This window comes from Abramis brama (genome assembly GCF_963993115.1).
Source record: "Abramis brama genome assembly, chromosome: 16".
Taxonomy (NCBI): domain Eukaryota; kingdom Metazoa; phylum Chordata; class Actinopteri; order Cypriniformes; family Leuciscidae; genus Abramis; species Abramis brama.
In genome coordinates, this window is record NC_139978.1 from 5,047,483 (window position 1) to 5,064,407 (window position 16,925).

Genomic DNA, 16,925 nt, shown 5'->3' on the forward strand with positions numbered 1-16,925 from the left:
CTCGAAAACCGTACCACCCCCGGGCGCCGCCACTGGCTAACAAGCCATCACCTGCTGTTAGCATCACATTGACTCCCATTCATTTTGGCGTCACTTTGACAGCGAATAACTTTACATCTGAGGCGTTTAAAGACTCCATTTGTCCATTATTTATTTCTAAAGAAACACGACAATGTATAAAAGGCTCCATTACCTTCTATCTTACGCTATGGCCCCGTTTTACAGTTTTTGTAAAAATAGGCTAACGATTGCGTCATAACCACGCGACTCTCTGGAAATTACCGTATAGACAGGAGGAGAAGCTCGCAGTCAATCGGGTGGACGTGGAGGCATAAAGTCCGATAAAGTCAAGGGAGAAGCCCATAGAGAGTCATAAAGTTGCTCCTGCTCCTAGCTCATGGTCAGCTCCTCACGCTCTCCGTCTCTGCAAGATTCGGAAGGGAATGATTCAGATTTCTCTTGGCACAGCTACTAGAAGACAGACGGGTTGCTCACGTCACATCTACGTCATCAAGCTCAGTTTGAGTCCGTGCAGTCGCTCAGCCATCAGGAAGTGAGTGCTTCTAATTTGCTTCACTTTCCTCCGTTGAAGCCTATGGGGTCGCTGTGTCCAGTTTATATACTGTCTATGGTCAGAGGTCACTCGTCAAAGGTCAGAGGTCACTCCTCGTCATGCGTCGGGGCAAAGGTCACTCTTCCACCGTAACTAGACTCACATACGGCCATCACCATAAGCCAGTGATTATAAATAGTTTGATATAAAGTCAGGATTTCGAGTTTATTTCTCGCAATTCTGACTTTATATCCTGCAATTCTGACTTTATAACACACAGTTGCGACCTTATATGACGCAATTGTGAGATAAAAAGTCACAGTTACCTTTTTCATTTTCATTCTGTGGCGGAAACAAGCTTCCATAGCTGATATATGATGAAATCACAGCAAGCATTAGAAATGCGGAATAAGTGAATGTTTTGAAATGGCAGACAGCGGCCCTGTGCAAGATACAGAACGTGTGAGAAGACAAACAAAGCGTTCCTAAATGTTCTTTGTCGGTAGCTGGTAAAAATATCCATACTCTTCTCTCTCCCACTTTTTCACAGCGTGAGGCATGGAAACTCTGCCAATTAGACTCATTTGCATGTGTTAATATGATTAATTAGTGAGTATAAACACTTTTTCCATGAGAGAAGCAGCATAGCAATTCATACACCTGCAAACTTTTTCCTGATAGATGATAATGCCTGTTGACTAAGAGGCTTTTTTTCTCAGACCCTCTAATTGGCATGTGAATATGCGTGGTTAATTAGGAATATGCAGATGAAGCTTGATTGGTTTGAATGCAGAGTGTAAGTTGAGGCACGGTGGGATTCAAATTGTGCCGAGGTTTTGATTTCCTTACTTATCAAGATATGAAGATAATTGCAATTGTGATCATTTGCATACGTTAATGAATTTGCCTGATGCTTTTCAATCGAATGTGAAATAAATAATTGATGCAGTATCAGCACCTACACCGACGTCAGGGGACAAAACTAAGCGCATTAAGGTGCCAATTTGGAGCTCACTAATTTACAGAACGTATCGCCGCATCTTTCCTACAAGATTCAGTCCTTATGAATTTCATGGTGCCTTTTGCTGTCATGAGACATTAAAAAGTATTAATGCAAATACAATGCATTTAATTTGACTAATGCAGATTAGTCATTTTCTGTACACACACACACACACACACACACACACACTGCAGTTCAAAAGTTTGGGATCTGTAAGATTTTTTATGTTTTTGAAAGAAGTCTCTTCTGCTCTCCAAGGCTGCATTTATTTGATAAAAACAAAACAAAAACAGCAATCTTGTTAAATATTATGAAAATTTAAATTAACTTTTATATTTTAATGTTTTAAAATGTAATTTATTCCTGTGATCAAAGCTGAATTTTCAGCATCATTTCTCCAGTCTTCAGTGTCACATGATCCTTCAGTAACATTCACTTTTTAAATATATACTTTTATTCAGCAAGGATGCATTAAATTGATTAAAAATGTAATAAAGACATTTATAATGTTACAAAAGATTCTATTTCAAATAAATGAAACAGAAATTTTCATTCATCAAAGAATCCTGAAAAAAATTGTCCACAACTGTTTTCAAGATTGATAATAATAGATAATAATGACGAATGTTTTTTGATCATCAAATCATCATATTAGAATGATTTCTGAAGGATCATGTGACACTGAAGACTGGAGTAATGATGCTGAAAATTCAGCTTTGATCACAGGAGTATATTAGTGTATGTATGTATATATGAATGTGTGTATACGCATGTATGCGTGTGTACACACATACAGTAGGCTAGCCTACATACACATAGGCTATATATATATATATAGTGTGTGTATACACACACTCAATATGTATGTTAGAAAGTCATTTACCCCAATTAAATCTCTTTCAGTTAGTGTAATAACATTACATGTTTACTAGTCAACTTATTGTCATTCAAAAGGCATTAACCTGTATAAATACAACCGCAGAAAAATTCTGTGATGTGAGAAATTCACACTAAAATAACGCACTATTAACGTTATTTTTATATATTTTTATAACGTTGTTAACGTATATATTAACGGGGTATCAATTCCACAAACAGTATATTTCTGCACGTCAATAAAAAGTGAGAAGAGCAATGTCCCAGTGGTTTATCAGCAGCTTCCTCAAGGGCAGGAGGTTGCGAGGAGGAGACGGGGTGAAGAAGTGGGTCTGTACTTTAATTGTGACATGGTAAACATTTAACGCGTGTGATTGTTTGGAGGCAGCGAACGGAAAGCAGCGACTGCCTCTTAATTAACCAGGCGTTAGATTAGGCCTTATTAAACTCAAACACAGGATCAGAGCAGAGTTCAGTCTCCCCAGTGATACACCAGCACAGATACGACACTCACAATGAACTTACACACTCCACGCTCACATTTAATTGCTTCTGTAATGGTCCGAGCTCAAGCCCTTTTCATGCCAAGCCTTTGGGTAATCAGGTCTGCGCCACCGAGACCACACTATTAACTACAGCAGAAAGAGCCATAAACAATGAACACTGAAATCTGGAGGGTAAAACGGGACAACAAATTCATTCTTGACGCCTGGGTTTTGTTGCATTTCCCATTTATTGGATAAGTACACCTTAAATAGACATCACATGTTGAGCAGATAATTCAACCGTTACAGAGAGGGTATAAAAACATATTTACAATTCACTTCTACACCCTGAACGATGTCCAAACCCTGTTTTTGATGTCAACATGAAATCAATTGACCCAATTTACTTTCTTAATGCACTTTTTAGGTGTTAAAGTGCGGTCACGTTTATTGTTGCTCGGTGAAATCCAGTTATTGTAATAGCAATCTGTGAGAATTCACCAACAGAAAGCGACTTATGTGTGATCTGTGCTTCACACGTCGCTATTCATAGTTTTCAGTCATGTCATGTGACTGGTGCAGAGACCCGGATGTTTAAACATCCGCAGAACTGCAGCACAGGAATGTTAGTTTTCCATCTCAAAAGAAGAAAAACAATGATATGTGAACAAAATTGTGCCCTTGTGATCCATATCCAGCACCTGCTGCAGTATTTCAGTCACTAAAAACAGCGGGACGTTCTTAAACGCTTAACGTGAAAAACACTTAAGTGCCTTAAAACACTGAAATTAAAAGATAAAATTCAATATAAAGCTTATTAATGATGCATACTATATACAGGCGATCAGATGAGCCCACAACGTGCTAAATGGTTAGGTGTTTTCTTCCTTATAATGGTTTTCTATGGGAAACGTTTAACGAGAAACAAATTTATATTCGTGGGTTCATCTGCTCACCTGTGTATAGTATGCATCATCAATAAGGTGTTTATTGAATTTGGGCTTTTAATATCATAAGTACTTAGTAAAAATAACTGGCAGGCCTAGTTTCAACTCCAGGCGGGTGTTCCTCACGTGAAAACTATGAAGTGACAACGGAGCTTTTTTACCCTTTCAAAGGGAGAAAAAAAGTGTCATAAAAACGAAAGAAAATGTAATAACCTCTAAAATAACTTTTTTTTTTATAACGTCACCAGCTTTCTTACTTTTCAACCTCTCCATTTTAGATTGTAATAGCATTTCTTTATTTTCTAAAGTCCTGCCCTACATGTTTTCTGGATCCTGTTTAAATCAGACACATGGAAGAAAAATAGCTTGAGAACGCAGTTTTCATGTTGACTTCACTGCTTTCAGATGAAGTCTTCTCTGTGAGGTTAGATTTGAGACAGACAGGATTTCCTGTGAGTAAATAGACGTGTTACTTCTGTTTTCAGGAGGTGAGAAAGCCACAATATCACCATCAGAGACACTGCAGAGTCCACCACAGAGTCAGATATGATGTCAGATACACAGAAATGTTTCCATCCCAAGCTCGTTCTCGCTCTCTTAAAGAAACTCTTAAGTCTGTAAATTTAGGCTGTAAAACTGTAAGTGCATCGTGTCTGAAGGATGGCAGTGATGAAAAGGACACTGGAGGGTAAATAGAGAGAGGAAGAGGCGAAGACGGAGGGGAGCTCTTCAGCAAACCTACAAAACAAGAATTGGTCAAAATTAATGTTCATCCACAGTGACACTTTGATAGTCATACTCAGGGCTTGACATTAGCTTTTTTGCTCAGCAGCCGCTGTGGCTAGTGGTTTTCCAAAGTTATTCAGCATTTTCACTGGCCACAATTTTGACAACGATACCATGGGGGAAAAACTGCCATATAGATATTTTTAATATTATATCATAATTTGGCAGCCGGAATATTAGGCTACTGTCACTTTAAGACCTGACGCACGGATCCATTATACTGTACCGTCTCTTCCTCGACTGTTTATGTTCACTTAAAACATAACTGGCTGTTTATGTGAATACTCGCCAAGACTGGCATTTTGACATTATTTTGTGTGTATTTGACTGTTTAAGTGCAATTAGCAGCGAAAAATAACTCAGTTTAGTTCTGAGAGGCGGCTTTATGTGTCGCACTTTGGGTGTTTGTCCACAAAATCTGTGGGAATGAGTAAAATTATGCTGAATACTCGCAATCCCACGGCAAATTCAAGCTCTGTAACACCAAAAATAGTCATCCGGAGCAAATGAAAGGAGTGAGTGAGGAGAGGCGGGTTTGTGTGTCACTCGCTGTCGGAGAGATGAGAGAGAGAGAGAGAGAGAGAGAGAGAGATGAGAGGATGAGAGAGAGAGAGAGAGAGAGAGAGAGAGAGAGAGAGAGAGAGAGAGAGAGAGAGAGACGCTGGTATCGTGTGTCTATTCTGTGGGAAATGAGTATTGGAAGCGTTTCAGATATTTCAGTATCGATATGTATTGAAAAATCTATATTATTGACAACACTACATTGCACTTAATTTATTATTTCAGAAGCCTTTTTAAAAGACTACAGTTAATAATTATATATAAAATTCAACCTGCCAAAGTGTCTAGTAGGAGTGACTGCGTTACACACCACCGCTGAAATACACACACATTTGGTTGGAGGGTGTTAATGTCAAGCCCTGGTTATGGCCTACAGTCTAAACATCATATTGACCTTAAAGAGTAAAATAAAAGCATGTACTCACTTTCTGGTCGGGCAGGACCGGGTTGCTCTGCAGGTGTGTATTAAGGAGTGCAGCTCCTGGCCGGTCGTGTTCGCAAAATATGGTGCCGTTCACGTAGTGGAATCGGTCACCGGGGACCAACTGGTTTCTGCACGTCGCACAGGAGAAGCACTGGAACAGATGAGAGAGGAATGACTACATGTATCCCTTAAACCTTGCTTCAAGTGCTGAATTATTAGCAGTGCATTTCATTAGAGCACGCAGAGCTGCTAGTCAGGGTTAGCCTTCACTGCACACACTGCCTGGGCTCAGTGCGCAAAATGGGTTTTAATAAGGTGATCAATGTGCAACCAAGGTCAGCTCAATTTTAAACGAATGAGAACACTATTATTATGAGAAGCTGTAATATAGCTAGGCTTTATGCAGAGATGTATTGTAGCATACTATTATGAGACAAAAATAAATAAATAAGGATGTTTCACACATTTAATTCAGCTCTAATGAGCATCTGCTATTTAGAAACACACAAAAAGCAGAACTAAAGGGACAGTTCACCAAAGAAATTAAAATTCTGTTATCCCTCATGTCGTCCAAACCTGTCTGACTTTCAACTGTGGAACATAAAACAAGTTTTTAATGTTTTTTGTATACAATTATTGGACCTTATTAGATAACACGTTGTTTTACAGTTATACACTTTACATGGAATTTCTGTAGTAATAATAAAGTGAATTATGCATAATTACATGCAATTAGGGCTGCATGATATTGAAGACAAATGCGATAATTCGTTAATGCAATATTCCATTTGCGATATGATAATGCTTTAAGTGTGTAAAGTGTATTTAAACTACATTTAAAAACTGAACCAATAACCAACATACATGTTTCACATTATTTTTGTGAGGAGAAAGCATCCCTACAACCTCTGAAAGTAAACAGCAGTTCATTACATAAAAAGTAAATGTCATTTTTACGTCAGTGTAAGATTTAAGGTTTTTAAGTAAGCCTACATTAGGTGTATAAAACAGAAATTTAATAATCAAATGTACAAATAAAACACTGCTTAGTCTTCATTGTATGAATTAAATATATACTGATTCTTATTAAAGCTACAAAAGTTATTCAGTCAAGAGCAGTGAGTGATTTTCTCTGTCTTTTGTTGTTTGATTATCATTAATGACAGATGGCATCGGGTTAATTAGGCTCCTGTCACTTTAAGAGCTGCACAGATCCAATATACTGATACACACGCTTTCTTTCTCAACCGTTTACCCTAATTAACACATAACTGACTGGGTTTATGTGAAAACTTACCAAGACGGGCATTTTGACATAATTGTGTGTATTTGGCCCGGAGAACTGAATTCGGGATCATGTGCCGTCCTGTGCCGTGAGACGGCTTCCTATGCGCGCACGAGTCCTTCTCTTATTGCACTTAATAACATTAAGCATGTCACACGTATGTAACGGTCATGAGTCCAGTCTACTCTGTGTCAACCTAAAACTTGGACTTTTTGATTCAAATCAGGCGGTTATCACAAGCCTTTGCGATATGCATATCTTGATATGTAGCCTACATTTGTGATATTTTGATCATTTTGATATTTCATGCAGCGAACACCGTGTCCTAACCAGACGTGATGCGATAAGATTCCAGGGACAAATAATTTGTCTGTCCACACTAGATGCAACGCGACTGTGAGATCAATCAAAACCCACAGCCAATCAGAACAGTGTGGGCGGAGTCAGCCAATAAGAACAGTGTGTGGGCGGAGTCAGCCAATCAGAACAGCGTGTGGGCGGAGTCTCGCGGCACCAGAGAGTAATCTTGACGGCACTCGCAAGAAAATGGATAAGTAGCTACATAATCAAATTCACAAATATTTCACCTTTTAAACATTATTAAAAACACATAGGCTACTGAGTTACTAAAATCATCTTTGTCAAAGAATTCACTTGTTTGTTCACAGTTTGAACTTTGTTGTTTCCATTTGTTTAATTTAAAGATCTGAGGTGAATTATCCACTGTTGCTTTTACACCCACAAAGCTGGAGCACTAAATGATATTCAAAGTCACATGACACGCTTTTAACATTAAATAAAGCACATAAACAGTACCTGAGATTATCATCGCCACACTTTGTGTTTGTTGTTCCAGCGCGACGTCGCAGAAAAATAGAAACCGTTTCTAAAATCGAATCGTCACATGTCACTGTCGCGGCTGGTTAGGACAAACACTGATTAACAAGGAAAATACTTTTTATCGCAGCATCGCGGCGCTTGTAGTTTGGACACGGTGTAACCCTAAACCAAACCAAACTCTATTCCTAACCCTATAGTGATATGTTGCTACTCTGTACTTAAACGTAAAATTAGACTATAACAAAGACACCTTAAAACAAAGTGTAATCATAATCTTTTGTGTTCCTCAGAAGAAAATAATTCAGGGTTTGGAGAGACGTGGGTGAGTAAATGACAGAATCTTTATTTTGGGGTGAACTGGCCCTTTACAACGCATCACGTAACCAACCTTGAGGTGGTAGACGTTGCCTTGCGCTCGCATGACCATTTCACTGGCGGGAATGGACTGACCACATGCGCTGCAAGCCCCGGTGTGCCCGAACAACCTGCAACACACGAAGGAGAAGAAACACACTGAATATCCTTTACAAATGTAGTTTGCTTTATTGCAGGAGTGCAGCTGTGACTTCAGCAGTGTTGACACACACCAGGCTTAACATTAAACGATGGTGTGTGACGCATCTACGTCTCTGATGTTGTCTGTGGAAGCATGAGAGAGAGAACGCATCTGTAGAGATCATCAACACCCGCTGGATGCAAATGAGACCAATGCAAATCAGCACAAGAACAAAATGCTCGTCAGCATAGCATGACAACTACAGCTTCAGAAAACTTTTGAATTGCAAATGACTGTGGAGACTCTCGTCTCAAACGGTCTCATTATCGACTCGCGTCTTTGTTATAATGATTAAGATTTTGAACGTGGTCACTGCTAAATGTGGAAGTGAAAAAAAAGGAAAAATACGGGTCTATGAGTTAAAAGCCTTTTTCACACTCATTATTAGTTGTTAAAACTAAATCACTTCATGGTATTTTAAGAGTGCGAGATGAGTTTTTAAATTATGCAGACTACCTGATGAATTTATGCTTTTCAGCGAGCAATTAAATGACTTCTAAAAATATATAAGCAACTCCAAACAGCATTTTTGTGCTTAATCTGTGAAATTAGGTTCTTTAAAAGGTGAAAAAAAAATATATATTTTCAGTTTATTTTATTTGTGGTTTTCTATATTTCCAACCCTGTTACTAATATTATGTGCATGTCTAAACACAGATTAACACCCTGGTTTCTGCGATCTTGTGTTTTTAGCAATAAACAAAACATCACATTTAAACAGACAAAACAATTAATCAGACTTACACAATTTTAAAAAATATTAATAATTTATTAATAATAATAATAAAATGTAAACATGGTTACAAGTAACAAGGCTACAAATTAAACCTAAATCATGGTATAACTCCATAGGACCAGATGGTACAGGACCAAATGCTGGTTTGCAATAAGTGATAGACTTATTTAAAAGAATGGGTAACACTTTATTTTACAGTATCATTGTTACACATTTTACATGTAGTTACTAGAGTAATAACTATAGATTGTGCATAATTACATGCAACCTATACCTTAAAACCAAACCCTAACCCTATAGTAAGTACATGCAGTTACTTAATATTAATCAGTACTTACCGGTAAATGTATAATTACAGTGTTACAAAGACACCTTAAAATAAGGTGTAACTGAAAAATGTGTTTGTACACCAAAAAGGTAGTTAATAATTAAAAGAGATTTCAATGCATTACAAGGCATAATTTAATGCCTTAAAAATACTATATAATTAAGCCTTTATATATAATGCATTATAAAAGGTATTCATAATATATATTATAAATAATGCATTGTATCTTTTCATAAATAACTGTAACCAAAGTTAAAATGCATACAAATATTTGCAGATTCCTTGTTACACTTGAAATTGGTTGACTGAAATGCATTTTAATGCATTATACTCTCTAAAGGTGTAACAATAAGTATTATAACTGTGGTTATAATTATTCATGAGACCATACAATGCATTATTATAATATGTAAATTACAAGGCATAATTTAAAACATTAAAAATGCATTATAAAAGTGTTGTGTTTCCAGATTTACTAAAATAATTGACCATCCGATTATGTAAATAATGTCAATAAACATTATTTATTTACAGTATTGTGAAAATCGCTGTATATATAAATGTGAATTGAATTGAATATGATGAATTGCTGGATGGAGTTGAAAAGGTCATGACCTCTGAGCTAGGATCCCAGCTTGAGCCATACAGAAATACTCTGATTTTAAAACTAGCTAAAGTGTCATCTGATCTTAGTTGAATCAATCTAAGGGTGTATTCACACCGGTCACACTCAAGTTCGTTTCCCCCCTTGGCGTGGATCTTTTGGGCATGTGTGAATACAGCAATCACACTCGTGCGGACCAAACAACCGTACCGAGACTAGTGTTGTCAAAAGTACCGATTTCCGTACCAAATCGATACTGAAATTTGATGCTTTGAGCGGAATTGTAAACACCTCTGATTGGCTATAGCGTTCACGCGCTCATCAAATGTCTGTGATTGGCTACAATGATCAGCGCTTCAGAAACATGTTGTAAATATGCATCAATGACGCTCTTCAGCGAGCGCTTGCACAGACACACACTCGAGCATTTGAAATCAGTGGATTTCAAAACACTTTCAAACACTTCGGTGCGTTGATCATTGTAGCCAATCACAGACATATCCGATGAGCTCGTGAACACAATGGCCAATCAGAGGTGTTTATGATTCGCCCAATAGCGCTAAAGTGGCACATTTTTTAAATTTCAGTACCGACTTGGTACCGAAGTCGATACTTTTGACAACACTAAGCGAGACCCAGCTGAAGAGGGGATCTCAGTCCAGTTCCAAACTAAGGGCGTTTTCACACCTGAAAGTCTGCACCAAAGTTCATGTTTTGATACATTGTATACATTCGGTTAGTTTTGGTTTAGTTTCACATTGCAATTATGCGAGCACACTAAAGAACTTTACATGACGCACTCGCGTCCTGTCGGCATCATCTACATGGCTGCATCTTGACATTGATTGGTTTGTAAACGGATGTGCGTCTGACGTCAGCGTGGTGTCAGTTCGGCGGGTAACTTTGACAAGGATGAATGAACAGACGCATATCGCTGCCACTATACTGTTATTATTACAGCATTACGACCTGCAGCACCAGCTATACTTGAGGCAAATTCGCCAAATGAACGTCCTCGCTGTGCGAACACTTGATCGTCGCCGGCAGGAAAGGAGGAGAAGAGCGAGCAATCCTGCGGGAACCACCGGAACCTCCTGTAAACCGTCTGAAAGTCTGAAAATGCGTTCACACTAGAAACGAACCAAACCTTTGGTCTGTTTGGTGCGGACCGTGATCCGGGGGAGGTTTCACACCTGTCATTTTGATTCTGATCAAACTGAAAAGTCTGAAAACCCGGACCAAACAAGGCAGGTGTGAAAGGGCCCCAACTCCGGTACGGTTCGAAAATCTGTCCAAAGAATGGATGACCTCAGCACACGTGTGGTTTGGGTTCACTTGCAAAAAGGGCAGTGTGAAAGCGAACCACAAAAAAAAAAAAAAAGAAAGAAAATATTAACATTGTATTTGGTCCGGACCAAACCAAAGCAAGTGAACTAGCGGACTTTCCCGGTGTGAAAACACCCTAAATGAAGCCCTCATGTTGGGTTGTACCTGATGTAGTCGGTCCTGCAGAGGATCATTCCTCCTTTGCTGTAGCAGGAGGACCCGATGTCTCCCAGCTGAGCCTGACAGCACGAGCACTTCAGGCAGTGTGTGTGCCAGTAGCGCTCCATGGAGAAGAGCAGGAACCGGTCCGCGATGCGACCCCCGCAGCCCGCGCACGACCTGGACACACACACACCGCCCGCAGCCTGGCTGTTCACCATAGCAGAGGCTGAGGAGGCAAGGCACGCTTGTTCATCATACAGCACACTTCATACACGGCGGCAATTCAAAGTGCTTTACACAAAAATAATCACAAAATAAAAGCAGGGGAACTTAAAACAGTTAGCCAATAAAAGGAATTAAAGGAGATATGTGACCCTGGACCACATGGTCACATGTCGCACGGGTATATTTGTGGCAATAGCCAACAACACATTGTATGGGTCAAAATTATCAATTTTTCTTTTATGCCAAAAATCATTAGGATATTAAGTAAAGATCATGTTCCATGAAGATATTTTGCAAATTTCCTATCGTAAATATATAAAACATTTATTTTTGTGAGTGAATGCAGCACAATCGCGGACATGATCAACTTTAAAGGAGATTTTCTCAATGTTTCGATTTTTTTGCACCCTCAGATTCCAGATTATCAATAGTTGCATCTCGGCCAAATATTGTCCTATCCTAACAAATATGATACACTGATGTTTTGCATTTTATAACTGTATCATATATGTGACCCTGGACCACAAAAAACACTCACGTTGGTTAATTTTGGGGAAACTGAGATTTATACATCGTCTGAAAGCATCATCAGTGGAAAGCTTATTTATTCAGCTTTCAGATGATGTATAAATCTTAAATTTCCAAAAACTGACCCATGTGAGTGTTTTTTGTGGTCCAGGGTCACATATATGATGCAGTTATAAAATTAATTAAAAGATGATACACAGATAAACTTCTCATCTGGCCAAACACCAGTGTATCATATTTTTCACAACTCCCAGTTTTACTCTGGGATTTTCCCACTGTGTGTCACTGAGACTTTTACGACTCTCTGACTTCAATCCAGAGCAATCGTAAAGCTGTAAAGACTCAGCTGTGGAAGAGGATATTTAATGTATTAGATGTATAATTCATTTTTTTTAATACAAATATAAATTTAATATATTTTTCAAGTGTTTTATATGACTCTGTATTCCCCTATTGTTTTTGTTATTGCAATAAAAACTTATTTTTTTATGCTATAACTGTATGGTGTGCAAATCACTTGTTTTGATGATGGATTCTTTGGTAACACTTTACAATAAGGTTTCATCAGTTAACATTAGTTTACTACATTACTTAACATGAATTAATAATCAACGCCTCTTCTACAGCATTTATTAATCTTTGTTAATGGTAATTTCAACATTTACTAATATATTACTAAAATCGAAGCTAGTTAACATTAGTTAATGCACTGTGAACTAACATGAACAAACGATGAACAGCTGTATTCTTATTAACTACTGTTAACAAACATGAACAAATACAGTAACAAATGTATTGATCATGGTTAGTTCATGTTAGTTAATACATTACCTATGGTTAACTAATGCGATTTGAATCGAATATCTCCACCTTTATATACTATAAGTCGTAAGTAAAGAATATAATTGAATGCAACGATACGTGTCTTGAACATGAACGTGTCTTGAACATGAACATGTCTTGATGAATCCAGTGCATTTTAAACTTTAAATTCTCGCCTCATACATCGCAACTTCGTCAACTTGAATGTATAGCGCAAATCAATATCAACTCAATTTGTGAACATAAAGACTGCGACTCACCTCGAAGAGTTTCCAGAGTCCAGTGAGCTCTAAGACTTTATAAATGTGAAGTTATTATCCTCCTCTAGACCTCGCGCTCTTCTGAGTGTCCTCCTGCTGCTCACGCGCGCATCGCGCTCTAATTAACGACGCTTTGTTAATGAATGAACAGCGCGTGCGAAAGTTACTGGTCCCGTTGCATCGTGCAGCAAACAAACCGTCACAGTCACAGTCACAGTCATCCAAAACAAGACCTTATTCCGTGAGCGACTTCATCATCCAGGACCCGCGTCGCGTCAAGCTCAACGAGCGACGGACGCGTCGCGGGTCTTTTTTATCGTTGGCGTGACGTAACAGAGCAGCACTTCACCTTGATAGGTTTGATCATTTAGGGGCGTGGCATAGCCTACTCTAGCTATTTGTCTGTCACGTGCCTATTAAAACTCTTTACAAAAATATATTTTTTTAAAAATTATCGCTTAAAACTGATAGTATTATTCTCAAATGAAACATATTTATCAAGTAACCCTAATGAAAGTTCACAGTAATTGAGAAAACACTTAATGTTCAACAATATTATCTTATGAGAACTGAACTGAGCTGGATGATCATATGTATTTATTTGCAGAACTGTTTTATAGATGAAATTAACTCATTTAAATACAGCTCAATTTGAAAACCTCGTTCTGAAAATGCTGACCAAGGTTGGATGTTCGAATCTTTTATTGGAAGCGGTTCTTTTGAACGGTTCGTTTTAAAGAACCGGTTCAAAATACTTTTTTTTTTTTTTTTTTATTTATTATTATTATTATTTCCAGAATTATACATTGTATAATACAGCATGAACATATTTCACATATAAGGTTCAAAATGAATCCAGAGCATCATAAGATACGAAGAACATTACAGGTAACATTTATATCAAACATGCTAAACAGTAAATTCACACATTAAGGAAAATAAGAAAAAAAGAAAGAAAAAAACATGTCGGAGAGGAGGTATACATGTATAATTAAAGTAAAGAATAGGAATTTAATTTTTTATAGATTACCATAGTTCTGGTTGCTTTGCGGTTTGAGAGTCCTTGCAGTGTTTCAAAGTAAATCTTCATATCAGCCTTAAAATGGTAAATGTTAGGAATCCTTTCAGATCATTTACATTTGTGTATATAAAACTTACCAAGTAATATAATGAGATTTAACATAAAAACGTGATTCTTGTCTATATCTTTTTTGTCATAATAAAAAAAACATCCCTTTTCTCTATGTGAATTTTGATTCCACTTAACATATTAAATAAATATTCCACATCAATCCCCAAAAAATTCACATACATGTATTCAAAGAAAAGATGCAAAATAGTTTCAGTATCCTGTTTACAAAATACACAAGATTCAGAAAGGTCATTCTTATACCTTTTTAGGAACTGGTTTGTTGGATAAATGTTATGTATAATTTTAAAGTATATTTCGTCAAAATACTAATTTAGTGATTATTTTACGTCAGGGCTCTTTTACATCACCACGTGTTCCTTAGATTAATATTCTAAAACACTTTTTTACTGTCTATGGTTCCCCGTCAGTCCAACACAATTGTTTCAACACATTAATATAGATTGTTTTAATATATTACAATTATTAAAATAATGTATATATTTAAAATAATGATATGATATTTAAAATAATTTTAAGTCATTAATGAGGCCTCTTAGTGGCCCCCGGCACCCTGGTTGAGAACCACAGTTCTAAAAATCGATTATATTTGATTAATAACAGCCACATAACCTCTGTTCTGAATTCATAACCTTCACTGAAGACAAGGAGAGAGGGTCACATTTTTACACTGTTTATTAATGCTTTTGCACTGGTGTGTTCTTGTGTGAACCACTAGAGGACAGTGTTGTCTAAGTTTGAATTCCTGTGCTGCGTCTTATACTTATACTATGCCCTAAAAGTATGTACTGTTTATGTGAAGATATATTATCATGTATTTATATTTGGCAAGTTGTGGGATACACTACTTCGTCATCTTTAACGGACAGCTCTGTCGTTTTAGTTACATTCATCCTATCACCGTTTAAACTTCCCTGTCAATCATCTTTCACAGTTAAAATCATCCACATTCAATTTAAGTCAATTTTTTATTTGACTTAACTTAAATTCCAACCGTTTCAGAGAGAGATTTAGTAGCACGTTGATGCAGTCGTGGGTGGGTCTTTCATTCGGAGACTCTCCGCGTGTGTTTACAGTTTGCAATTGCAAATTAATAATGCATTTAAAAGTTAATGACCAAACGTATCTTTAAAAAAAGCTCACAATGCTGTTGCAGATTAAATATGATGCGGAATAAATGTATTTTCGTCAGGTTATTACTCAAACCCCTTTATCTAAACCTCTGCACTTCACCGTCGGACTCGCACATCCGCCATTTTGTAGTTTTTTTAAACACTTTTTATTCGTGTTTGTAGTTCTAATCGAATCCTACTCCAAGTTGTGGGCAATATTAGCGATAGATTATTATTATTATTAAAAGTAAACACGGATCTGCACTTCGGATTTTAATCGAAAAAGTAGACCATCCGGGCATCTTTTGAGTAAGCTAGTACTCAACATAGCCTACTAGGCTACTATTTATATGTAGACTTCATCTGCTAGTTGATTTTTAATGTTAACATTATTTGACCATTTTAAGCAATTTTTTTCTTTTTAATTGTAGTTTTTTAAGTATTTTTACTGTTCCACCAAGTCTTAATTTATCCTTAATGTGATATTATACAGGCTAATAGCCTATGTTTTTCCTGTTTAAGCATCAATATGCTCATTGTTGCTAACCTGAGATTCATGTTATTTATTGTGGTGAAAGTTAAATGTGTGTGTGCTAGCCTTTAACCCTGTGGCTCTGTTCTGGTTTCTGACATACTTCCAGTTCCTCTGTCAGATCTGTGCTGAAACTCACATTTCGCTGTTGATCTTCCTCTATCTCTCTCTGTGCTGCACACAAAGCCAGCTTGACCTGATTGATTTTTTTAAGTGATTTTAGTACTTCAACAAGAACTTATTTTACTTTAGTTAGTTGTCAAGGCAGGATTTCTAATTTTGCAAGTTTAAAGTGCCCTATTATGGTTTTAGAATATTCCCTTTCATGCAGTGTGTAATATAGGCTAACTGTTTGTGAATGTAAACGTTGTGCAAAGTAGTAAATTTGCACGATAAATAAAGTTTGTCTCCCAAAAGAAAGAATTGAATCTGAACCGCCAATACGAGTCGTTTGTGTTTCGAATTGCGTGACGGTTCTACATCACTAGAAAAGACAAACGCTTGCTCATGAAATATGGGTCAGTACCTAGTTTATTTGGACCAGCTTAATTGCTTTGCGTTCAAAATACGTAGTTTTGTGAAGGTCTTCTGCTAACCGGCGAACTCACGCTATTTCTGTCTTAATGAAATACTTCTGCTAATCAGCTTTGGGCCACTGTTATCTAAAACTGTGTCTATTAATGCAGATTGTCTGTCGTTCTTACTACTTTGAGTAAACTTAAAGGATTGAGTAAGATTTGTTTTGTAAACCTTAATGTTACATCAGTCACTGAAGTTAGTGCTAAATTATTGCATAATTATGCAACGTTATTAATACAGTTAAA

At 37.2% G+C, this 16,925-nt stretch overlaps 1 protein-coding gene across 2 annotated transcripts; it reads right to left on the reverse strand.

The window, feature by feature from the left end:
- Positions 1-3,150: 3,150 nt before the first annotated feature.
- On the reverse strand, positions 3,151-13,638 carry LOC311066239 (LIM domain transcription factor LMO4). 2 transcript variants are annotated; one of them, XR_014603040.1, is made up of 6 exons: positions 13,308-13,593; positions 11,476-11,698; positions 8,149-8,245; positions 5,637-5,786; positions 4,425-4,602; positions 3,154-3,747 (listed from the first exon to the last, which is right to left on the reverse strand). XR_014603040.1 is itself a non-coding variant. In XM_084087290.1 (5 exons), the coding sequence occupies exons 2-5, from the start codon at positions 11,688-11,690 to the stop codon at positions 4,594-4,596; spliced, it is 471 nt and encodes a 156-aa protein (XP_083943416.1). In that variant the 5' UTR covers positions 11,691-11,698; positions 13,308-13,638; the 3' UTR covers positions 3,151-4,593. The 2 variants fall into 2 exon arrangements, 1 of the variants encoding a protein (XP_083943416.1); XM_084087290.1 differs by having other exon boundaries at positions 3,151-4,602; positions 13,308-13,638.
- Positions 13,639-16,925: the final 3,287 nt, after the last annotated feature.

What these genes read in the sequence shown, in the direction of transcription:
- LOC311066239 (XM_084087290.1), bottom strand. Translation starts at nt 11,690, where the DNA reads ATGGTGAACAGCCAGGCTGCGGGCGGTGTGTGTGTGTCCAGGTCGTGC. An exon ending in TGCAGGACCGACTACATCAG is followed by an intron (nt 8,246 to 11,475) that starts GTACAACCCAAC and finishes CGTGTGTTGCAG; the next exon opens with GTTGTTCGGGCACACCGGGG. An exon ending in GCAACGTCTACCACCTCAAG is followed by an intron (nt 5,787 to 8,148) that starts GTTGGTTACGTG and finishes CATCTGTTCCAG; the next exon opens with TGCTTCTCCTGTGCGACGTG.